General features: G+C 42.2%; 2 protein-coding genes across 2 annotated transcripts in view; one reads left to right on the forward strand and one right to left on the reverse strand.

The window, feature by feature from the left end:
* The window catches only part of LOC134210990 (tumor protein D54), a 49,487-nt gene extending 40,877 nt beyond the window's left edge, over window positions 1-8,610 (reverse strand). Inside the window, exon 1 of the mRNA XM_062687486.1 lies at window positions 8,386-8,610. Coding sequence (XP_062543470.1) covers window positions 8,386-8,404 — 19 coding nt within the window. The 5' untranslated portion in view covers window positions 8,405-8,610. The remainder of the gene's footprint in view (window positions 1-8,385) is intronic.
* Window positions 8,611-9,959: 1,349 nt separating this feature from the next.
* The window catches only part of LOC134210991 (tripeptidyl-peptidase 2), a 33,283-nt gene continuing 17,402 nt past the window's right edge, over window positions 9,960-25,840 (forward strand). The window contains exons 1-2 of the mRNA XM_062687487.1: window positions 9,960-10,334; window positions 25,166-25,796. Of these exons, the coding sequence (XP_062543471.1) occupies window positions 10,173-10,334; window positions 25,166-25,796 (793 nt within the window). The 5' untranslated portion in view covers window positions 9,960-10,172. The remainder of the gene's footprint in view (window positions 10,335-25,165; window positions 25,797-25,840) is intronic.

Here is a 25,840-nt window from a genome sequence, read left to right on the forward strand (position 1 = left end):
CAAGAAGGCGAGGTGCGCAGCGGGCAAGGTGGATCGATCAGGTGGAAGATGACTTGCGGAGCCGAATGGAGAAGACTCTTACATACCGCACAGGCCACTTCGGCCTTAGTCTGAATAAATAAATAAATAAATATATATATAAAAAACAAGCAGAATATGTTTCTTGGAAAAAACATTAATGCGTTCTTCAGAAAAATAATAACAATAATGAGTCGTTGGTCCCTTCAATATCAATTTATGGATCATGGATATCAATTCATTCATATTTTTGCAATTCCGTAATGCTGATATAATTTTCTAAAATTATCAATCAGATTTATAGACGGTAAGTGTGTTTTCTTGAATAAAAAAAATAGAAGTTTTAACTAACAAACATATAACACTAAGCAGATTTAGGAGCTAATGTATTTGTATGGGATACGTGAATACGTGAAAGGATCTTAGAAATGAAAGGGTTATTGGTTATGATTTCTTCAATCTATAAACTGAAATTTTTGAAATCTCTGACACTTGAGATAAGTTTTTTTTAAATTTATTTACAATGCTCTGAAAATCTCCGATGTGAATATGTACATTATGTGGAAGATTGTATTTTGGAGGTAGCCAAATCTATGGAGATTTTCAACATTTGCATTTATGGGCCAAACACAATGGATACCTTTGCGTGTGTTTGGCGCATTAGGATTGTAATTCTGAAATTACAGAAAATCTAAAAAAAAATTGTTCCTTTCAAAAGACTGATAAATTTCTGTAAACATAATTATTGAGTTAGGACGTGATTTCTAAGACCTTAAAATTGTCAATACTGGAAACGAGGAAATTATTCAACTGTTGAGATACCACGGAAATTTCTAAGCAGCTCATAAAAAATCCTTATAACAATATACATCCTAATAAAAAACCATAACAATTTTTTCTTTACAAAACTCATTCAAATGGCATTTTATGAATCCTAGAATTAAAATAAAATGCAGTGGCGTTTCCCTAACCTCAATCTACCTGTGCACTGGATCACTGAATGTACTGTAATTTAAGGATTTTTGGAGGGAAAATGCATAAAATCACTAGATTTTGATTAGGGGTTGTACACTAATTAGGGGAACTGTTCTGATCTCCATCTCACTGTACATATATCGCGAAACAAAGAAATACGGCACCAAATTCGTCGCTTCTTTTTGTTAACATGCGTGCTCACTGCTGAAAAAAATCACAAAAATAATAAACAAACCAAATTCCTTTCAATTGCTTTCTTTTTGATGGGATGGAAATAGGAGCTATGAGATGAAGTGGCGAACCGTTCCCCTACGTAAGCACTTATTGGGGGAGCGGAGGGGGGTTCTGCCATTTTCTTACGCTTCATATAAATAAAAAAATATTTATTTGGGAAAAATCTTACAAGGGGGGAGGGGGTGTTGAAAAGCCCAGAAAATTTGCTTACGTAATTAGTGTACGACTTCTTAGCTTAAACGACTCTGATAATTTTATGTTCCATCCAAATTTTCATTTTTCGTGTCAGTCCACAGGTAAAAAGTGAGGTTAAAAAAACAGAAAAGGTAATTCTAGGAACTTTTTCAAATGGGCGTACATGATTCTGAGCTTGATTTTTGGAACGGCAACTGTGCTCATTAATTAATCTGTTTTTGTGAACTTATGTGCCTAACAGGAAGAATAGATTCCGATCTATCTGGTAGTACCGTTAGCTGAACGAAATATGCTGAATTGAGAGAGTATTAGCCATTTCAAATTTCAAGGTCAAACACAGTTACGCCTATTTGAAAAAAGTTCCTAGAATTATTTTTTTTTGTGTGTCTTTATTAAGGAGACTTTCAGCCCGAGGCTGGCTCGTCTCCGGAAAAAAGGTAATTAGTTAATTATAGCTTAATTTAGTCTGTCGAAATAAAACTAAAAAAATTCAGCGTCAATCAAATTCCAGGTTATTTCCCGATTATATGTGATTCACGGTTAATTCCCGGTTCTCCCGGTTTTCCCGGTTTAGTGGCCACCCTGCGTTGCGGACGGGAATAGGAGGTGCTGCCAAAATGGTCTGATACCCTAGTTTAACGATGATAATCAGAAGATCCAATACAACTGGCAAATTGAATTGGTGGAGAGTTTTCGAGTCGATTGATATTATAAATCTCGAAAATCCATCGAAAGATGATGCGCTAGTAACGTTCAAAAGTCAACCGTCGGGAAGTCAATTGTCAGGAACTATCGACAGTCAAGATGTGTTCCGGCTCATTCTCCAGCAAAACCAGCAGATGGCGGAACAAAATGCGCGTCTTATGGCCATGATGGATCGTTCAAACACTCAAGAAGCACAAGTCAGAGCCAAGCAGATAAGCAGTCCCGAATTTATAATCGAGTCTCTAGCGTCCAACATCCGAGAGTTTTGCTACGACCCCGACAATGGCATGGTATTCGACCGGTGGTATCAAGAATATGAAGACCTTTTTCTGAAGGATGGCGAAAATCTGGACGATGCAGCAAAGGTTCGTCTCCTGTTAAGAAGCCTCAGCATAAGTGTACACGACAAGTACGTGAACTTTCTGTTGCCGAAGCATTATCGTGAGTACTCGTTTGCGGACACCGTTTCCAAGTTGAAGCAGCTGTTTGGAATGAGGACTACCTTATTCAGCAAGCGGTATCAATGTTTCCAACTGTCAAAGAAATCTGAGGAGGACTTCGTAACTTACGCAGCGACAGTGAACAAGCGATGTGAGGATTTTGAGTTGAACTGTATCACAGCCGATCAATTCAAATCCCTCATTTTCATATGTGGGCTGCGATCTTCAAAAGAAGCTGACATCAGGACCAGATTACTCTCCAAGCTAGAATCGGATGGAGAAGGCGAATGCAAACTTGATACCCTTATCAACGAATGCCAACGGTTACAGAATTTGAAGCACGATACCGCTCTGATCGAGCAGAAGTCATCGATATCGGCCTCTGTCTGTGCAGTCAATCAGAAGAAGTATCAATCGAAACCATCTGCTCAACAAGCAAGAATTCTAGTGTTCCGAAGACACCATGCTGGCAGTGCGGTGGCATGCACTTTTGCAAATCACACCTGCAAATCCTGTAACAAAGTTGGGCATAAGGAAGGCTACTGCAGATGCATTTCCGTTAAGCCCAATACCGGAGGCAAGAAATTCAAAAACAAAAAGAAGTCGACCGTAAACGGTGTTTTTGAAGTCAACCAGGTGAACAGCGAAGTCCGGCGAAAGTTCATAACAGTCATCATTTGCGGTGTGAAAATCAAGCTTCAATTCGACACAGCATCGGATATTTCCATCATATCAAAGGAAACTTGGAAAAACCTTGGATCTCCGGAACTGAAGCCATCTAAGAGCGAAGCAAAAACGGCATCTGGTAAACCTCTGCATTTGATCGGTGAACTTGCGTGTTCCATCACTCTGGGAGGTGTCATCAAAGACGGCACTTGCTTCGTGACCACTCATCCCAGTCTCAATTTGTTCGGCCTTGACTGGATTGAACTCTTCAAGCTATGGTCACAGCCTCTCTCAGCGATCTGCAACCAGGTACGTTCTATGCATAGTCCGATCCAGTTCTACAAGACAGCCTTTCCAAACGTGTTTAAGGAGACTCTCGGACATTGCAAGAAGACAAAAGTAAAGTTGTACCTCAAGCAAGAAGCACGTTCCGTATTCAAACCGAAACGTCCTGTTCCTTTTACATCTGTAGCGAAGGTTGATGCCGAGTTGGATCGCCTGGAGCAGTTGAACATCATCACACCTGTCGATTTTTCCCAATGGGCTGCGCCAATCGTTACTGTAAGGAAGCCTAACGGAAAAATACGCATCTGTGCCGACTATTCGACCGGATTGAACGCTGCATTGGAAGCTAACAACTATCCGTTGCCAGTTCCGGACGACATCCTCACGAAGCTTCACGAAGTTTTTCAGTATCATCGATCTTTCGGACGCTTACCTTCAAGTTGAAGTGGACGACGATTCAAAAGAACTTCTAACCATCAACACACATAGAGGACTCTATCGTTTCAACAGATTGGCACCTGGTGTGAAGTCTGCCCCCGGCGCTTTTCAGCAGCTCATGAATGGTATGATAGCAGATCTGCAAGGTGTTGAATCTTTCCTGGATGACATCATAGTGTTTAGCAAAACTGAAATGGAGCATCATCAACGTCTGGAAGCCCTTTTCAAACGATTGGAACTCTTCCAACGGAACGGATTTCATCTTCGTGAAAAAATGTAGTATTTTTCAACAAGAAATCAAATATCTGGGCCACATCGTGGATAAAAACGGTCTACGCCCGAATCCAGCGAAGATTTAAGCAATCGTCAAGATGCTTGCACCAACCGATATCAGCAGTCTGCGGTCTTTTCTTGGCGCTGTTAATTTTTACGGAAAATTCGTGAAGAAAATGCACCATCTACGACGCCCTCTCGATGCGCTTCTGAAGAAGGATGTCCAGTTCAATTGGTCTTCAATATGTCAGCAGTCGTTTAGTCTGCTACTACTGCTTACTCATTACGACCCGAAGTTGGAGATCATCATCGCTGCAGACGCATCAAAATCTGGTATCGGAGCAGTGGCTATGCATCGTTTTCCTGATGGCAACTTGAAAGCAATAGCTCATGCTTCCCGCACACTGACTCAAGCTGAAGTTGGTTACAGTCAAATCGAAAAGGAAGGCCTAGCATTGATTTTTGCAGTTACCAAATTCCATCGAATGATCCTTGGCAGGAAATTCACGCTTCAAACCGACCATCAACCTTTACTGCGAATTTTTGGATCAAAGAAAGGAATTCCTTTGCATACCGCAAACCGCTTGCAACGATGGGCGCTAACTCTATTGTGCTACGACTTCGAGATTGAGTACGTTTCTACAACCCAGTTTGGCTACGCTGATATGCGCCTCATCAACCATTACACGAAATCAGACGAAGACTTCATCATTGCTGCAATTCAGTTTGAAGAAGATATCGAGGTTCCGTTGGACGAAGCAGTCGGTATTCTGCCTATAACATTCAAGATGGTGCTGAAAAATACATCCAAGTGTCCAGTTTTACAGAAGGTGATCAGCTTCATCCAGCAAGGTTGGCCATCAAACAAAAGCAGCATTGAAGATGAGAAAATTCGCCAATTTTTTCCGTACCGAAAAGCTTTATCTGTTGTCAAGGGATGTATCATGATGGCGGATCGATTAATAATACCGTTCAACTTCCATCACCGCATTCTGAAGCGACTTCATCGTGGTCATCCCGGTATTGAGAGAATGAAGTCTATCGCTCGAAGTCATGTGTTTTGGCCGAAAATAGACAACGCTATTGAAGATTTCGTCAAACAGTGCAACAGTTGTGCAGCTCAATCAAAGTCGCCGAGAAAGGTTCCGCTACAGTCATGGCCCCTGACCGTTCATCCCTGGGAGCGAATTCATATCGATTTCGCTGGACCGTTCTTTGGCCAATATTTCCTGGTTGTCGTCGACGCACATTCCAAATGGCCTGAAGTGAAGATCGTTCAATCCCCAACAACATCGAGTGTCACTGAATTTTTGGACGAATTATTTTCACGATTTTGGGGCCCTCCTTAGCCGTGCGGTAAGACGCGGTCTAGGCAATTTTCGGATTGGAAATTGTCTCGACTTCCCTGGGCATAAATGTATCATCGTGTTAGCCCCATGATATACGAATGCAAAAATGGTAACTTGGCTTAGAAACCTCGCAGTTAATAACTGTGGAAGTGCTTAATGAACACTAAGCTGCGAGGCGGCTCTGTCCCATTGTGGGGATGTAATGCCAATAAGAAGAAGAAGATTTTCACGATTTGGAGTTCCTACTATTGTGGTATCGGACAACGGATCGCAGTTCACCTCGGAGCTCGGATCCGTGTTCTGCAAAGCAAACGGAATCCAGCACCTCAAAACAGCACCGTACCATCCACAGTCCAATGGCCAGGCGGAGAGATTCGTTGACACGTTGAAGAGATCACTACTCAAGATAAACGAGGGGGAGAAGATTACCAATACGCTTCAAGTGTTTCTTCAAACCTACCGGTCAACGCCGAGTCGTACACTGGATGGAAGATCACCAGCAGAGCTAATGCTTGGTCGCAAGATGCGGACTACGCTTAATCTTCTCCAACCAGACCAACAGAAAACAACAGTCGAAAACCACAAGCAGAATATGCAGTTCAATAAAAAGCATGGAGCTGTTTCACGTTTATTTCAAGCAGGAGATAAAGTTTACACCAAAGTTTATACTTCGAATAAATGGAAACCCAAGCAACCAAAAGTTCGGATTTTACTTAAATTTGTTCCTAACCGAACCAATTGGTTCACTATTGGTTCACATTGAGTTCCAAGCCTCTTAACCGAACTTTAAAGTTCACTTCTGCGCTCCCACCATACAATTACTTAAAATGCAAGCTGATTAAGCCAAAACATCCCATCTTATCCGTACTTTTGGTTGCTTGGGAATGGTCAGCAGGAACCGTGATCGAAGCATTTGGACGAGTCAATTACAATGTACTGCTAGAAAACGAACACGGAAGACGCAAGCTCATACGATCGCATGCAAACCAGTTGAAATCCCGTGAAAAAGATACTAATGTAGCAGATTTACCAAGAGATACTCCGTTGAACATTCTGGTTGACATGTTTGGACTTCAACCTGTGCAAGCTGACGATCAAGAACCTTCGAAACTTGATCAAGTTGCAATTCCAGAAGTCACTGCTATAGCCCAGGAAAATCGAGATGGTTCTGTCGGAAACATGAGTCAAGAAGATGTCCTTGAAGTCATTCCGATCAATCAAGAATTTCGAGAACCTGAAACTGTGAACCAAGTAGAACCAGTCAGCATGATTCAACAACCTTCACCAGAGATACGAACCCGCCCGCAACGATCAGTTAGGATGCCGTCGAGATTCGAGCCATACTTGGTACTCTGGAAATAAGAGGGAGAGATGTTAACACCAGCAACCCGGTGGTTGCATAAAGGCAGTCCATGACAACCTAGCGTTTGGTAGCAACCAAACATGCCTCTGTGTGAAGAAAATAAGAATATTCATTCCATAACTTGCTCTCGTACAGAACAGTCGCATAGCTCCAATATATAGTTATTTGAAATATAACAATTTTGAAATTTTCATTTTACACCCTGTAGTTTACGTCAAAAACTGAAACAACATTTTGATAAAATAAGTTTTAAATATCACAATATGTTAGTTTTCTGTTACATGTTTGTTATGCTTTTCTAGCCGGATAGACTATTAGAATTCTACATCGTACATCAGAGAAGCATCCTGGTTTACCTGTGTTGAACATTGGGAGCAGTGAAGTGATTGATCACGTTGGACATCAGACAGAGCAAGGAAAATTGAAATATGATAATTTACAAACACAATGGATGGAGTCTCTCTAGATAATTTTGATTTGAGGTGCACTATCTAGGTTCGTGGGATCGTGAAAGCTAGAAGTAATTTCAATTGCAACTTAGCAAATTTGTCCCCGTCCGTATCTGCGGAGAGCAAAAACTTTTGCAGGCAAAGCAATATTGCATTGCATGGTACACGATTATTTTCCTATAGTTTATGTTGGGGAAGTTCATCCTGTCATGTAAAATTTAAAAAAAATCGAATTGTGACTATTAGCTTATTTTTGAATTCACAGAGCGACAACATAAATCGTCTTCAATACAATGAATTCAACACGAACTTAAAGGGTAATCAGGAGACCATGATAGTGCCATAGGAACTCGTCCTCTCCGGAAAGTAGTGTCAATCTGGCATTATTTATGAACTGACTTTTATACAATCCCGAAAATTATCTTTTTGGGTAAATTGATTGCTTGAATGCATTAACTGTATCAGTAGGTAGCCTTTAAACTGTCGCCCGCAATTAAATTGATAAGTGTTTGATAAGCCGATTTTTTTTTCATGAAACGTTCAGCTCCTCTCGTTTGATACTGTAATCAATTGCTAATGAGTCATAACAATAGTCACTGGCATTATATCATATAGAGGCTTATAATTTAGATGTTTATACATGGTTGAGCATATTAATTTTAGAGTATGCTCTACTCATATGAAGTCAAATCAATTACATATTTCATTTGTACAAAAATATTGCAAAATATTGATTTCAGTTTTTTTTAAGTATACATAATGTTGACAAAGTTGTGATTTGCCCTACAATTAACGTATAATTCAAACATTATTAGCATGTACAGTTTGGTTGACGATTTGTCAAGTAAATTAAATAATGTTGATTAAAAATTACAATCTTTGACTCTTGATTCAGAGTCTATGGTATGTAGACAAGTCCAGCTTTTGTTCCATTGGACGGCTGCATCGTTGCATGTTTAATATCACCGATTTGAGTGTGGACGCATCCTACTTACATGATGGTGTTTCCTCCATGGTATTATGCTCCCACTGTTATTGAACCGCACAGATATGAAAAAATCACAATTACCGGGCTGAACTCTTTGTTAAATTGTTTGAAACCAGAGGATTTTCCAAACCACGGGAAGTATTTAATCAGAAAATCGACGTCGCTCGGAACGATGAGAAAAAACACCGACGGTGACGGATTTTTTGGGGTTTTCTTTTGTTTAACGTGACGTATGCAACGAAGATGGAAACGTCAAAACGCAAATAGAGCTGTGCATTTACGACATGGTTCAGTTCAATGCACACTTTACGAAAAAGCAGATTGAAAAAAATAAAAGACGAGGGTCATCCATGCCTTGGGTAACATAAGCATGGTGAGGTGGGGCTGTCGAATCTTCCAGTTCATACAAAAATTCCATATGAAACAAGACGATATGAGACGAAAGCGTGTTGCAAAGTGCCAATTTTAGCGATACGTAATTTATGAATGAACTTTAACGATTATGTATTACGGTTTTGTTTTGTTACCAATGACGAAACACTGTAATATTTCAGGTTTTAATTTTTGTGTATTTAGTAATCTTTAACAATTAGAAACATATAAATAATTTCTCGTATAATCTGTTATAATATTCAGAAAATTCGTTACCAAAGCAATGACATTATGCTTAGTGAGGAGCCATTTGATAAATGTATTGTAGATCCAGTTGAAAACCGAACTGAGCTCTCGCGACAATCGGATTTTCTCCCATTTCCGAATGTCGCGACTGCATCGCGAGTGGTGCGCATGATGGCGCACGGCTATGGCATAGATGCGCACTACTCGCGATGCAGTTGCGACATCCGGAAATGGGAGAAAATGCGATTGTCGCGAGAGTTCAGTTCGGTTTTCAACTGGATCTACAATAATAAGAACTAAAAGATATTTGAATTTACGATTCAATTTGAGTGTAAGTATTCTTAGCGAAATCCATGTGCTTTTCAATGTTGCCAATAACATAGCATCGAACGAAGCAAAATCACCAAAATGTAATGTAAATACCGTTTTGCTTTTCTCGTATTTTTTTTCTTCAAATATTGTGCTTTTGGGGGATAATCATAAATTACGAATAGTTTAGAGTGGGGAAGTTGGGTTGCCCGAAATGTGGCGGTTCAAACATAATTTTCAGAAGTCTCATACAAAATGTGACATATGGGGAGGGAAGTTTAAAAATTACATTTTTTGGGTTATGTATCATTAATGTATTTCACTTGCATGAAAATGGCAAAAAATGCATTTATTATTATTGTAACTTTTCATTTGCGAATGATTAAAAAAATATACACTTTTTGAGAAGCTTTAAACTTATCTTCCTGAATTCGACATATTCTAAAATTTAGTTTTTGTACATTCAAAATGAACATAATTTTATTATAATAATACTTACTTTGATAGGCTGTTCAAGTGAAAATTACAGGACATAGATCTCTTTTACACAATGCAATCAACGGGACAACAGTGTTATCGGTGCTTACTAATCTTTGTTTTCTCTTCTCTCTTTACCTCCCGTTTTCTGCCCACGCACACAACGGTACTTTCGTGACAAAAACATCATCATCATCGCTTTTCTTCTCTGCGGGGCACGACGAACGAATCATTCATTTATTATTTTCGTTGCCGATCGAGACTCCCAATCACCATCCGGTTCGCGATTTTGTGTGTTTTGTCCGCCGTCTGCCAAACAAATAGCCAGCAATTTGTCAAAGTCATTCCTCCGTCACCGCAGCAGAGCAGGTTATCACGAGGATAAAGAAAATGGATACTGCCGTCGACGTGAAGTTCCCGGCCCTTTCCCTGGTGCCGAAGAACGAAACCGGAGCGCTCAACTTTGTGCGGAAATTTCCGGAGTACAACGGGAAGGATGTGACGATAGCGATATTGGACTCCGGAGTGGATCCACGGGCAAAAGGACTAGAGGTAAGTTGGAAGTTTGTTCTGTTTTTTTTTGGGACCCATCACCTGTTCCCGTGAGCAGCTTGTCAGAGATTATCGGTCATTTACGGATCACTCATGTAGCGTATGGGAAGGTTATGAAACTGTCTTGTTTTGAATGGAAAATTTTGGCAACTCATTGTCTGAGACTCATTGTGATATGGGCAACATTTTATCCGTTCATAAAAATGTAATCAGGTAATCAGTCTCTCGCTTTTGTTTTTGGCATGTCCTAAAAAATAATGATTTTTTCGCCTTCTACAGGTATTAAGTCCTTAATAAGTATCAAAATATTTTTTTGCTTAGCGCAAGTCTTGACAAGACAAAATCTCCCAAAACAACAGAGTACGGCGATTTTTTTTATTCGGCAAATTGATGTACAAATAGGGTATCGGCAGGTATTCGGGACAGGCTATTGTGCTCCAGCACATCCATCAAAAGATGCAATCGCATCTTTAACTTCAATTTCGAACTAGTAGAATTGTAAATACTCGAGGAATATGGAAGAATTTTGACAAAATAATGTTTCTGTCTTTGGTGTTTGAGCCCGTGCTGAGATAAAAATAATGAATAATTATTTTAAAAATTACATCTAATATAAGCAGATTTGAATCTCAAGCTTGTTAAGGTTTTACATATATACATATTTTTAATTGCTATTTGTAATTCTTGTAATCACGTATATGACAGCAGAAGCGTTATTATTAGGTCCAAGCTCTCTTCCTTCTATCTTGATTTCAAGCTACGACAAGGCGACTTTAATTGACTCATTCTGAAGACGCTCGGTATTACTTGGAGTCATCTCTGCAGACTTTGCTACGTAGTTGGCCTGGCCGTATGATACGAAAAATGACCGAAGTATTGAGATTAGATTAGAATAGGGGGAATGACGGCTTTGGCAGGTTTTGTTCTATTATTGGCAGGGGGTTTTTATGACTGACTAGGCTTAAATTTGGCCTAAACATTCTTTGAATATCAAAGAATATTGTGACCAAATTTCATAAAATTTGGTCGACAAAACCCCCCCTGCCAATAATAGAACAAAACCTGCCAAAGCCGTATTTCCCCCTACATCATAAATCTAAATAAAAAATGAAATCTCAATATTAAATCAATCATAAAGATATGATATGACAAATTGTGATTTTTATTTGGAATTAACATCAAAAACCATTTTGATAAGAAAAATTATTTTGAGCTTTTTAGTGGAATGTCTTCACTTGTCATAAGACGAGTTTATACAATCCCATTGAATTCCACCACTTAATTGTATCTTGACAGATACGTATTTCGACCTCAACAGTAAGGCCGTCTTCAGTGTCTCGTACGTCGTCTCGTAAGTCGAGTCAAGTACGAGACACTGAAGACGGCCTTACTGTTGAGGTCGAAATACGTATCTGTCAAGATACAATTAAGTGGTGGAATTCAATGGGATGGTATAAACTCGTTTTATGACAAATCAAAAACCAATAATAATCCTAGCTGCGATTATGCCTATTTTGATTCAATCGTTTGCTTTCGCCTAATTGTGGTACTTATCAAAAATAAAGCAGTGTTACGATAGACGGGGATACTTTCGAGGTGGTCAATGAATTCGTCTACCTTGGATCCTTGCCAATGGCTGATAATAATGTTGGTCATGAAATACGAAGTCGCATCAACTGTGGAAGTCGAACCTACAATGATGTTCTGAAAACGAAGTAGGCGGCGACTTGTTTAAATCGATCGCCTCGCTATGTGATAGTTTTGAATTTGAAATCGCAGTAGGCGACGACTTTCATTGAACGCCTGAAACACGTGTTGAGAAAAACTTTAGTATTAAGCAACTGCTTGACGTGAACGGTCACCTTGTTAACATCTAGTTAAATAAATCAAAGTTTAGTTCAGCTCCGTGACCATTTTCAAGTTCCGGCTGAAAGAAATTTTTCAGGTTATAGGCTCCTCAGTGAAGAATGGTGCTGGCATTCCCCAGCTGACTGGAACAAACTTCGAAACCTGGCGTTTTTTTTACTGTGGTTGTTTCTGGAAGCCGCTGAAGTAGCAGATGCGCTCACACAGGACGCTCCTGCAGGGCAAGGTGCAGTGGTGACAATTTTATTAAAATGGACCGGAAATCCAAGGTTGAATTCGTTGGCGACGAGTGCCTTGGAATCGTGCGGGACAAGACGACGAAAAAAGGAATGTGGAACGCATTTGCATTAGAGGACACGTTTGCGAAAAAGTCCGTGGCGAGTCAGACTCTCATGCGCAAGCAGCTGGCCAGATTAAGGATGAATGAAGGCACGCCGATGAGAAGCCATTTTGTGATGTTCGACGAGCTGGTGCGACAGCTCAAGCCTGAGGGTGTAAAACTGGAAGAAAACGATTTGGTTTCTCAATTGTTCCTAACGCTACCAGACAGTTACGATCCCTTGTAACTGCTCTGGAGACTATCGACGAGAATGAGCTCAACATGGACATCGAGCAACGAATGTTAGGAGAGGAGTCGAAACGTGCAGATCGAGCGGACTATTTGATGGAAGAAAAATCAGCAGCTTTTGTTGGTGGTCGTGGCAAGAAGCAGAAAAATGTCAACGGAAAATGCCACCGTTGTAGAAAAACTGGTCATATGAAGAAGGATTGTCGGGTCAAGAAAGTGTGAAAGCCGACGCAAACACTGTTGTGGGAGCTAAAGCCGCCACCTTCATGGTTAATCAAGCTAATGCGGCGGAGAAAAAGCACAGCGCTGTTTTCATTATCGATTCCGGATGCAGCGATCGCCTAGTGAATAACAGGAGCTTTTTACAGGACGTGCGCAAGCTGAAACAGCCATTTGTTGTCGACGTTGCCAAAGACGGAGTTTCACTAATCGGTGAGTACGAAGGCGTCGTGAGGGGTACCACTAAAGAGGGTGTGCGGTTTGAAATGAAAAACGTGGTTTTCTTGCCTGATTTGAGAGGTTATCTGCTGTCGGTGAAAAAGTCGTCAAAAGCTGGCATCGATGTGCTCTTCACGCGACAAAGTGGTACGGAGAAGGCTGTAATGAAACACAATGGCGATGTGATTGCCGTTGCCCAATTACGACGAAATCTCTATGAGCTGGAGCTGGAGCTAGAAACGGTTGGAAACTTGGCACATTTGTGCAAATCCGAGGTGAGTACATTGTGGCACCGTCGTCTGGGACATGCTAGTCAACATGCTATGGATACGTTGGTTAGACATGGCATGGTAACAGGTCTCGAGCCAAAGCCAAACAGTGTTGGTTTCTGCGACACGTGCGTTCTTTAGAAGCAATGCAGAGAACCATTCGACGGTACGCGAGCGCAAGCAACGCGGCCTTCAGAGAGGGTGCAGTCCTATGTGTGCGGACCAATTGATCCCCCGGCATGGGACGGCTCCAGATATTTTGTGTCGTTCATCGACGACTTCACACACTTCGCCGTTATTTATCCAATCAAGAAAAAGTCAGACGTATTCGATCGCTTCAAGGAGTATGAGGCGATGGCAACGACCCATTTTGAGAAGAAAATCAGCAAGCTGACTGTGGACCAGGGTCGCGAGTAGGGCTGTGACGATGTAGCATTTATCGATAATATCGATATCGGATTAATAAAATATCGATAAGGTTTCGATATCGAGTTTTGGATATCGATATCGGATCCGATATCCGATAATTAATACAAAGATCAGAAATAATATTTTTTATAACATTTTGATCTTAGATAGCAAAAATGTGCTATGCAACAAATAATCAACGATTCCATGATGTAATTTAAGCTGTTTTTTAAAGCCACACTATCACAGAGAACAGACGTTGAAGCTGAACTCGCTATGTTGTGATAACTTCTTACTGTTCATTTTGAATAACTTTGGAATGTCGACGTTATCCCGTGCATAATCAGCGCTAGCGTCATCTAAAAATGCCACTGTGAGCTAGTGTCGTTATGCATGCAAAAGCATACCAGCGCCATCGTGTTGTCAAAATGAGATTGTGAGTTGCAATGTCGACGTCGGTGGCGTTGCGGTCCGGTTTGTTTGTTTACACATGTTTTGCAAGAAATTTTGTTTGAGCCTCCATGTCTGTTCTCTGTGACACTATTAACATTGTGCAAACAAAAATAATATTTATGCTTTCAGAATCATGGCTGGTACGTATTTCGATTAACATGCGCCCTAACAATGGAACAACTGCAACAACTTGAGGCAAAAGTTTCACAGCGACTTGAAAAGAAATTATTTCCCTTTTCAATATGGACAAAATATTGCTATTCATAGATTCACTTGTATTAGCAAATATCGATGCACATTTATATAATTTTCAAGAACCTTTTTTCAGAATAACGATATATAACAGGGCACTGTTGAAATCTAATTTCATATGTAACCGGTACCACAGAGAACAGACGTTGAAGCTGAACTCGCTATGTTGTGATAACTTTTTACTGTTCATTTTGAATAACTTTGGAATGTCGACGTTATCCCGTGCATAATCAGCGCTAGCGTCATCAAAAAATGCCACTGTGCCCTAGTGTCGTTATGCATGCAAAAGCATACCAGCGCCATCGTGTTGTCAAAATGAGATTGTGAGTTGCAATGTCGACGTCGGTGGCGTTGAGGTTCGGTGTGTTTGTTTACACATGTTTTGCAAGAAATTTTGTTCGAGCCTCCATGTCTGTTCTCTGTGCTACCAGGCCTTTAACATGTTTACTTAAGAATAGTTTGCAGTACGTTACACATCTTATTAGGGCATGTTTATAATAACGAATAGATGTCCCGAGGGACTATCCCAGCTCAAAAGTAAGGCTAATGCCCTGAGAAAGCGATCTATACACACCTTCAAAAGCTGAGCTCAATGATAGTTGGGTCCCCATCGATCAAAACTCAAGGAATGGATGCTCTAAAAAGTATTTCTAAGTGCATCTACTTTTTCGTAGTTTGTTGCACTTTTAGTACCGGCATAACCAAAAATTGTATTTAAATGAGATGCAGAAAAAATCCGGATTGAATCGGTCAAAGCAGGCTACTGTTGGATTGTAAAGCGTTTGACAAAATTGTTTAAATGAATTTGGCTTCTTTTAGCTTTTTCAAACTGCCAGCTTTAATGCCGTGAAGAGCATATCTGTCCCATTTTTGCTGGGTTTCCTATTCATATGGGACAAATATGCGATTCACGGCAGTTTACCACTTGAAAAAATGTATTATGATAAAGAGTAGATAAAAAGGAAACGTCATATACTTCATTCCTAGTAAAAATTAAATTTTTGAACTTTGAGAAGATATTTTTTATCAAATGACAAGCTTCAAAACCCTTGTATTTGGACTCTGAAGAAGTTTAGTTTAGTTCAGAAGTCTGTGAGAAAAGTTTAAATCGAATTATTCGATTAACATGTTTTAACACTGCTTGTGATAGAAAAGTTTACAGTCATCATCAAATAAAGTCATATCGGCGATATTATCGAGTCAATTATCGACGATATCGGATTTTGAAATATCGGTTATCGTATCGATAATTTCAACCCGATATTTATCGATATTATCGGATATATCGATATCGTCACAGCCCTAGTCTCGAGTACTGTTCGAACGAGCAACTGAAGTACTATAAACAAAAAAGAATCCAGATTCAGCCGATGGTTGCCTATTCTCCGCAACAAAACGGTGTTGCGGAACGCTTCAATCGAACATTGATTGAAAAGGTGCGAACGATGCTGATTGACTCCAACATGCCAAAAAGCTTGTGGTCAGAGGCAGCATTGATGGGGACGTATCTGATGAATCGCAGTCCTACTACAGCTCTAGAAGCACGTGTTACTCCCACCGAATGTTGGCTGAAGGCAAAACCAGATTTCGATAAGCTTCGCATCTTTGGTTGCAAAGCTTTTGCATGGGTACCTGCTCAAAACGGAAGGAGTTGGACAGCAAAAGCCGAGAAGGTGTGATTGGGTACCTCGGGGCGTACCGCCTACGGGATCAGGCTATCAGGAGGGTTTTCATAGCACGGGACATGAAGTTCGATGAGAATAACTTTCCGTTCCTTGAAATCTAGATAAATGTCGAGAGCAATGTTCCTTTGGTTATTCCCCTACGTTATCAGCAAGAGGGGGAGCCTGAAAGTTGCGATGCTGTGAACGTCTTGGAATCCGAATCCAGTGATGAAGAGTTCCATGGCACTGATGATACAAGCCGCAATAAGTACGATTATGCACCACTCGGTGCACATAATCCTGGCGCGCTCCCTTTGCAATCAAGAAGTGGAGACTGTGAGGATTTCTTTACTGGATTCAGAGCAACGTCTGCTGGTAATATTTCCCCTTCAACAGAACCACCATGCACGTATAGCGAGATTTCTGGTCAAGACGATTGTGATTCCTGGTTACAAGCGGTCGAGGATGAATTGGTATCCTTGAAAACCAACAATGTGTGGCAGTTGGTAAAGCGTCCACCGTCATCAAAGCCACTCAGATCCAAGTGGGTTTTCCGTGTGAAGGAGGACGAAAATGGCAACGCTGTCAAATGCAAGGCACGGCTTGTCGTGAAGGGCTATCTGCAAAAGCCTGGTATGGACTACCAGGAAACATACGCTCCGGTGGCAAAGTTGACAACTATACGTACTGCGTTGGCCGGGCGTACAACGAAATTGCTTTTTCCACCAGATGGACGTCAAAACGGCATTTCTTCATGGCGAGCTTCGTGAGGAAATTTATATGGAAATTCCCGATGGAGTACACGCTCCTCCTGGAATGGTGTGCCGTTTACGAAAGTCGTTATATGGGCTTAAGCAGTCACCCCGCTGCTGGAACGACAAATTCAATGATGTGTTGCTGAAACTTGGGTTTGTGCGTTCGACCCACGACTATTGCCTTTACGTATGGTTCAGCGAAGACGGTAAAGATGCGGTGTTCCTCGTGCTGTACGTTGATGATTTATTAATTGTTGGCACAAATCTCAAAACAATTCAAGCATTGAAAAGGAGGTTGGCTCAAGCTTTCAAAATGACCGATTGTGGCTCGATTAAATATTTTCTCGGCATCAAGATCGACTATGATAGAGACGCCGGTTTCATGCGTCCAACATTGCTAGGCTTTTGGAGAAATTCGGCATGGTTGACACCTATGGAAGGACACCTATGGAAAAGGGATTGCAATTAAAATCAGTCGGAAAAGAGCCTTGTTTGGGGCCCTACCTTGACCTTCTAGGAACTCTCATGTATGTCATGATGTCCACTCGTCCGGATATCTGCTACCCGTTTGGCTATCTTGGTCGATTCCAACAGCAACACGATCAGCATCACTGGATCGCACTGAAGCGAGTAGTGCGGTACCTGCGAGGCTCGAAGGATTTGGTACTGGAACTGAAGAGAAACGAACAAGCAAAACCACTTGTCGGCTATGCAGATGCGGATTGGGCAACTGACACCACCGATCGAAAATCGGTTAGTGGTTATATGTTCCAGGTGTACGGATGTACAGTTTCGTGGTCCAGTAAAAGCAGACAACGGTGGCCACCTCTTCCAGCGAAGCGGAATACGTGGCATTGAGTGCTGCAGCTGCTGAAGCAATTTGGCTTGCAGGACTTATGCGTGACCTTGGCTTCAAGAACATCGAACCTGTTCCGATTTTCGAGGACAACAGAGGATGCATTGGAATGGCAAAGAACCTCGAGTGCAAGCGAGTCAAGCATATCGATATTAGATACCATTTTGTGCGAGATCACGTTGCTGCAGGAAGGCTAGTAGTAGAGCCAATTTCAACATTCGATCAACCGGCGGACATTTTCACCAAAGCATTGGAAGGCGGTAGATTCGTAACACTAAGGAAAATGTTAGGAGTAGACGATCGAGAGGGGGTGAAAACGAAGTAGGCGGCGACTTGTTTAAATCGATCGCCTCGCTATGTGATAGTTTTGAATTTGAAATCGCAGTAGGCGACGACTTTCATTGAACGCCTGAAACACGTGTTGAGAAAAACTTTAGTATTAAGCAACTGCTTGACGTGAACGGTCACCTTGTTAACAACTAGTTAAATAAATCAAAGTTTAGTTCAGCTCCGTGACCATTTTCAAGTTCCGGCTGAAAGAAATCTTTCATGTTCAGAAAAAATGCGGTCAAACAAGATTCACACTCGTACCAAATGTGATGTACGAAACGCTCATAAGACCGGTAGTACTCTATGGACATAAAACTTGGACCATGCTGTAGGAGGATTTGCAAGCGGAGTATTCGAGTGCTTATTAGGGTACTCAGGACCATGTTTGCTGGTGTGTGGCGGAGAAGGATGAACCACGAGCCCAGGTTTACGGCGAACCCAGTATCAAGAAGGTAGCTAAAGCAGGAAGGTTATGATCGGCAAGGAAAGTTCACATCACGCATTTTCGCCTACTACCGTGATGTGCACTAATTTCACGCTCGCCCTAACTTCGCGCATCATAAAATTATTTATTTTTTTTCAAATTTTTAGGTAGGTTTAGTCAAAATTAAAAAATTGGGAGGATTACAAAATATTGTTGTTGTTGAATGTTTTCCACGCTTTGCTTGTGCTTAGCACAGAAACGAAGAATATGACTTAAGTAAACAAATCTCGCGCTTAGTTTCATAGGGACGTAACTGTATTGATCGATTTCTCTTCGTCGATGTTTTCTTTTTATTATTGTACCGAATTGCGCTAGTTTGTCGATGATTTAATGGTTTGGTGTGATAAAGGATGATTGTATCTTGCACCAGAATCAATAATCACGGTTGAAGCTTTTGAAACAATTGAGTTATTAACAAAATATAAAATCGATTAAGAGAAATCGATCAATACAGTTACGCCCCTATGAAACTAAGCGCGAGAAATGATTTTACTGTGCAAAAGTGGCTACTTTTTGAAACTATTTGTATTCATTATGCTCTGTTGGATTAGTTTATTCGTCATTACTATTGAAAAGTGTGAAATTTTGTGTATTTTGTATTTATTTAGACTTTTGCTTGGTGCGCGAAATTAGGTAATGAGAGTCAATAGGGTGCCTAATTTCGTTCATTGCTGTTTCGTAGTTTCATTTGCAACGAAACAAAGCAGTATGATGCACAGGAATCGATTGTTTTACACTGAATAGAACCCGAAGACTTCATACACTTTGTATCTAATTTTCTGGCGGATAACCACCGACATAGAATAATGTTGACTTGACACATCTTATAAGTTAGTGTCTGCAATAGCTTTCGAATCCGATGTCAAAAATGATGCTAATCTTAAGTCAAGAATAAAATATTTGGAACTTTTTCGATAATGTATATAATATTGAAGATGCTTTATGTAAACACACATATTTGAAGATGTCCTATGTGAAAGATAGCGGAATTTAAAACTCTCACACATGATGTCTCGAAAGTTAAAACTTTTTTTAATATACCAACAAAATTTTGCTCATACAATGCCTTCTTTCCTAAAATATGGCTCATATTACAGAAAAAAACGATAAATGAGGAATTATGACGTGTGAACTAAAAATCGTAAACTAAAATCTAAGCGAAGTACCAGGGTCGAAATATATGGCATACTATTTCGACTAAAGAATGGGTACTGACGGGTGTTTTATACCGTTATCTGCATATTTTTACCAAAGGATTTATTTATTTATCATCAGACTAAGGCCGGAGTGGCCTGTGCTGCACATAAAAGACTTCTCCATTCAGCTCGGTCCATGGCTGCACTTCGTCAACCACGCAGTCTGCGGAGTGTCCGCAAGTCGTCCTCCACCTGATCGATCCACCTTGCCCGCTGTGCACCTCGCCTTCTTGTTCCCGTCGGATCGTTGTCGAGAACCATTTTCACCGGATTACTGTCCGACATTCTGGCTACGTGCCCGGCCCACCGCAGTCTTCCGATTTTCGCGGTGTGAACGATGGATGGTTCTCCCAACAGCTGATGCAACTCGTGGTTCATTCGCCTCCTCCACGTACCGTCCGTCATCTGCACCCCACCATAGATGGTACGCAACACTTTCCTTTCGAAAACTCCCAGTGCGCGTTGGTCCTCCACGAGCATCGTCCAGGTCTCGTGTCCGTAGAGAACTACCGGTCTTATAAGCGTTTTGTAGATAGTCAGTTTGGTACGGCGGCGAACTCTATTCGATCGGAGCGTCTTGCGGAGTCCAAAGTACGTACGATTTCCAGCCACTATGCGTCTCTGAATTTCTCTGCTGGTATCGTTATCGGTGGTCACCAGTGAGCCCAAGTACACGAATTCTTCAACCACCTCGATTTCGTCACCACCGATAGAAACTCGTGGTGGGTGGCTCACATTGACCTCTCTTGAGCCTCTTCCTATCATGTACTTCGTCTTCGACGTGTTGATGACTAGTCCAATCCGTTTAGCTTCGCTTTTCAGTCTGATGTAGGCTTCCTCCATCCTCTCAAAGTTACGTGCCATGATATCAATCTCGTCGGCGAAACCAAATAACTGGACGGACTTCGTGAAAATCGTACCACTCGTGTCAATCCCTGCCCTTCGTATTACTCCTTCCAAAGCGATGTTGAATAGCAGACACGAAAGACCATCACCTTGCCGTAACCCTCTACGCGTTTCGAAGGGACTCGAGAATGCCCTGAAACCCGAACTACGCACATCACCCGATCCATCGTCGCCTTGATCAACCGTATCAGTTTATCCGGAAATCCGTTTTCGTGCATTAGCTGCCATAGCTGGTCCCGATCGATTGTATCATATGCGGCTTTGAAGTCGATAAATAGATGATGTGTGGGCACGTTGTATTCGCGGCATTTCTGCAATACCTGACGTATGGCGAACACCTGGTCTGTGGTAGAGCGTTCACCCATAAATCCTGCCTGGTACTGACCCACGAACTCTTTTGCAATTGGTGTTAGTCGGCGGCATAAAATTTGGGTGAGTACCTTGTAGGCGGCGTTCAGCAATGTGATTGCGCGGTAGTTGCTACATTCCAGCTTATCGCCCTTTTTGTACTTGGGACACACCACACCTTCCATCCACTCCTGCGGCAGAACCTCATCCTCCCAAACCTTGGGAATCACCCAGTGCAGCGCTTTAGCCAGTGCTTCACCACCGTGTTTAAACAGCTCTCCTGGTAGTTGGTCAACTCCAGGGGCTTTGTTGTTTTTCAGCCGGCCGATCTCCTCCTGGATTTCCTGGAGATTCGGAGCCGGAAGTCGCATGTCCTGCGCGCGTGCCCTTAGGTTCATTACCATACCGCCACCGTTGTCTGCCATATCGCCATTCAGGTGCTCTTCGTAGTGCTGCCGCCACCTTTGGATCACCTCACGCTCGTTCGTAAGAAGGTTCCCGTTTATGTCCTTACACATATCGGGCTGCGGCACGTGGCCCTTACGTTAACGGTTCAACTTCTCATAGAACTTTTGTGCGTCTCTTCACGGTTTCGATCTTCCTGCTGGCGCTTTTTCCTCCGGAAAATCGAGTTTTGTCTGTTCCGCGCCCGTTTGTATCGTGCCTCGTTCGCCCTCGTGCGGTGTTACAGCAATCTTGCCCATGCTGCATTCTTCTCCTCAACTAACTGCTCACATTCGCCGTCATACCAGTCGTTTCTCTGATCCGGGGACACCGTGCCTTGTGCAGCGGTTACGGTGCTTCCAATAGCTGATCGAATATCTCTCCAGCCATCTTCAAGAGAAACAGCGCCTAGCAGCTCTTCCGTTGGGAGTGTCACTTCCAGTTGTAGAGCGTAGTCTTTGTATAGTCTACCGTCTTGAAGCCGCCCAATGTTCAGCCGCGGCGAACGACTCCGACGCGTGTTGATCACCGTCGAGAGTTTTGAGCGCAGACATACTGCAACGAGGTAGTGGTCGGATTCAATATTCGCACTGCGGTAAGTGCGTACGTTCGTGATGTCGGAGAAGAATTTACCGTCGATTAGAACGTGGTCGATTTGGTTTTCCGTTACTTGATTAGGTGATTTCCATGTGGCCTTGTGGATATTCTTGCCGGGGAAGAAAGTGCTTCGGACTACCATTCCGCGGGAGGCTGCAAAGTTTATGCATCGTTGGCCGTTGTCGTTCGATACGGTATGCAGACTATCCGGTCCGATGACCTCCCTTCCTACCTGAGCGTTCATGTCACCGATGACGATTTTGACGTCCCGCAGTGGGCATCCATCGTATGTCTGCTCCAGCTGCGCATAGAACGCTTCTTTCTCGTCGTCGGATCTCCCTTCGTGTGGGCAGTGCACGTTGATGATGTTATAGTTGAAGAAACGGCCTTTTATCCTCAGCTTGCACATCCTTGCGTTGATTGGCTGCCACCCAATCACGCGTTGGCGCATCTTTCCCAGCACTATGAAGCCGGTTCCCAGCTCGTTGGTGGTGCCACAGCTTTGGTAGAAGGTAGCCGCTCGATGCCCGCTTTTTCACACTTTCTGTCCTGTCCAGCAGATTTCCTGCAGCGCCACGACGTCGAAGTTACGGGGATGTAATTCATCGTAGATTATCCTGTCGCAACCTGCGAAGCCTAGCGACTTGCAGTTCCATGTTCCAAGTTTCCAATCGTGATCCTTTTTTCGTCGCCTAGGTCGTTGCCGATTGTATCGAGTCGTATTATCTTCTATGTCGTTCGTAATAGTTGTTTTTAAAGGCGGCTTATTGGGCCTGCGCAAACCTCCTGTCTCGTCCCCCCCCCTTACATCCGGCCCTGGTCATAATCGAAATCAATATATACGCTATATAGCAAGAATTTTACGCCAGTGGAATTTTCTCCACCTTGAAACGCCAAACGGCATTATGCCAAATGCCATTATGCCATATGAGCCTCCTCCATGAAAACAAAAATCAATTAGTGTGCGTCTCATATTGAAAGTACCCGCATAACTGTCCCATTAATAATTTATTGTCTTCCCGAGTCTTTACTCAGAAGAAACAGCAGAAAACGATGGCAATGCCTATAACGGGGACGATTTTGCGGGTGAACTTGTTATCCCACCGAATGATCCACTGAACGAAGCGTTCATAGAGGAGATACAAACAGCAGAAATTCTGTCTGTTATCAGGGCGAGCGCACCCAAACGATCTCCCGGCGCCGACGGGATCCTATGAGAATTTTATCTCCGGGTGTTCGATGACATCCACCGTGAGTTGAACATGCTTATGAATAAAGCACTCAACGTAATCTCCCCCATGCCTTCGTGGAGGGCGTGTGAAGAAGAAGGAGAGTGACAACACAGCCCGAGCGTACCGGCTAGGGTGGCCTAAAAAACACGTTTTCAATTTTTTTTGATGGGCCGCCCTCTTATTCGGTTCTATTTGATGCCCTGATGCTCTGGACGAAATTTCAGCCAAATCGGTCAACGTTTGGACGGTGCTAAACTCGTTGGAAGTTTATATGGAAAAATGTATGCAGAAACATCCAAAAACAGTGATTTGCAGTTGGACGGCACAATTTACGATCAAGAATCATGATACTTATGCCGTACTTGTAGAATTAAATACAGAATGTTATGCTAAAAACCGCGGCCCATAAAAAAATGAAAAAAGTTTTTCCCATACTAATTTGAGCCACCCTAGTACCGCTGCTCAACAGCGATTATCATTGCGCAGGCTGAATCTGCACCAGCGGGTGATAATGTTAAATACATTCGGTACTTCGAAGCTGTGGCACCTTTCATCTGTGTTGCCTCCGCTTGGTGTTCACTGAACCAGTGTTGGTAAAAACTCAAATTCTCAAAGCTCATCCATGATTCAAATCAAGCGCGAGGTGTGTTCTTCTTTGTTAAATTTATCGGAATAACTTTCTTTGTCTAAAACAATGGATAATAAATCCATACGTAAACATAAAATACGCTTCGATTGGGTTTTGACACTTTTTGGAGCAAAATCATTTTTCGGCGAATGAGCGAAACGATTCGATTCTGCGTGAAAAACTCATTAGTTAGTAAGCTTGCGCATGAGGCTTCGGCGAGTGAGATTTGAGCATATTCTACCAACACTGGTGTTCAAACGGCGAAAATCACAGCTACGATGGGGACGTTTCTGTGGAGAGGAATACCTACCCGCGCGCGTTCCGATCACGCAGCTAGTTCGGAAGAAAGAGAATGGCGGCTAGAATTAGCACGTGTTGGCCCTGAAAAGTCGCAGCCTGGCTACCAATCGGCATCTGTAAGAGATCGAATCCATTGCCATTCCCTACTATAAATCCCTTTTTTTCCATGCAATTCCTCGCCCCGCAATTTCAATAGACAATCCTGACCTAAAATCAATCCTATCAAATTTATCCCAAATTCCTCACCTAATCCAACAAAACCACTCCACCGTACTTCGTTCAGCAAAATGAAATGGCAAAGATAAAACAGAACAGTTCAGCGCTAGACTGGCCACGCGCGTGTCGAAATATTGGAATGAAGGAACTTCAAGCAAGAAATGACTCTCGAACAACGTTCGAAAGCAAAAAAGGTGACGAGCGCTTTTCGTTCGACTTGAATCGCTCTCTAGTGTGGTATCGAGTATGCACAATGCCAAAACATCTCGATATTCTTGTACCTCCTCGAACGATGATTTTGGTTTTTGAGCTCGATTCGAAAGCTATAATTCTAAACATGCTCGATTCGATAAAAATTTCGTACGAATCGAGATGCGCAATGCCACCCCTGTTTTGCCAGGAATTGCGCGAGTGGAAATTCTCCGCTTGTTTGATGTAGAAGCTTTAATGTTCCAATTAGATTCAAATTGATTTGAAAACGCTGAACTACAATTGTAAATAACTGACAAAATAAAACTGAATTTCAACCACAAAAAAATTTAAATAGATATCTTCAAATCTTCAAATGCCATGAAACTTACAAATCAGTTATTCATTGTTTACCATCTTTCTTCATTTTAGATCGTCCCCGGTGGTGAGGTGAAGGTCGTTGAGCGTTTCGATTGCTCCGGGTGCGGAGATGTCGACACGAGCAAAATCGTTACAGCCGGACCGGACGGTACCATTGTTGCCCTGTCCGGCAGGGTTCTTCGCTTTTCCAACGCAATGAAGACGAAGTGTCCCTCGGGCGAGTATCGCGTTGGCCTGAAGAGCATGCACGATCTCTATCCGTCGCGCATTCGGGAGAAGATTGTAGCGGATGCTAAGCTGAAAACATGGGACGAACCACACAAGACGGTTATGGCGGATGTCAACCGGGACGTCGCAGAATTCGACGCTAAGAATCCCAATGCACAGAACTTGCCGCTCAAGGAACGACTGATCAAAGAGAACCTGGACAGCACGGTGGAGTTCTTGAGTGCATGCGAGAAGAAATTTTCCGACCTGAAAACAACGTATGATTGTGTCCTGTTCGCGACAGTTGATGGTTGGACGGCGGTTATTGACAACACGGAAGATGGTAACCTGGAGAAAGCAGTACACGTTGGGGAGTACAGTCGAACGCATGAGATGGTCAATCTGGATGAATTTTTGTCTATCTCGGTTAATGTTCATGATGGTGGAGATGTTTTGGAGATTGTGGGGATGTGCTGTAAGTATAGGATTATTATTTTATTTACTTGATTTCAAATATAT

This window comes from Armigeres subalbatus, chromosome 2 (genome assembly GCF_024139115.2).
Source record: "Armigeres subalbatus isolate Guangzhou_Male chromosome 2, GZ_Asu_2, whole genome shotgun sequence".
NCBI classification, from domain to species: domain Eukaryota; kingdom Metazoa; phylum Arthropoda; class Insecta; order Diptera; family Culicidae; genus Armigeres; species Armigeres subalbatus.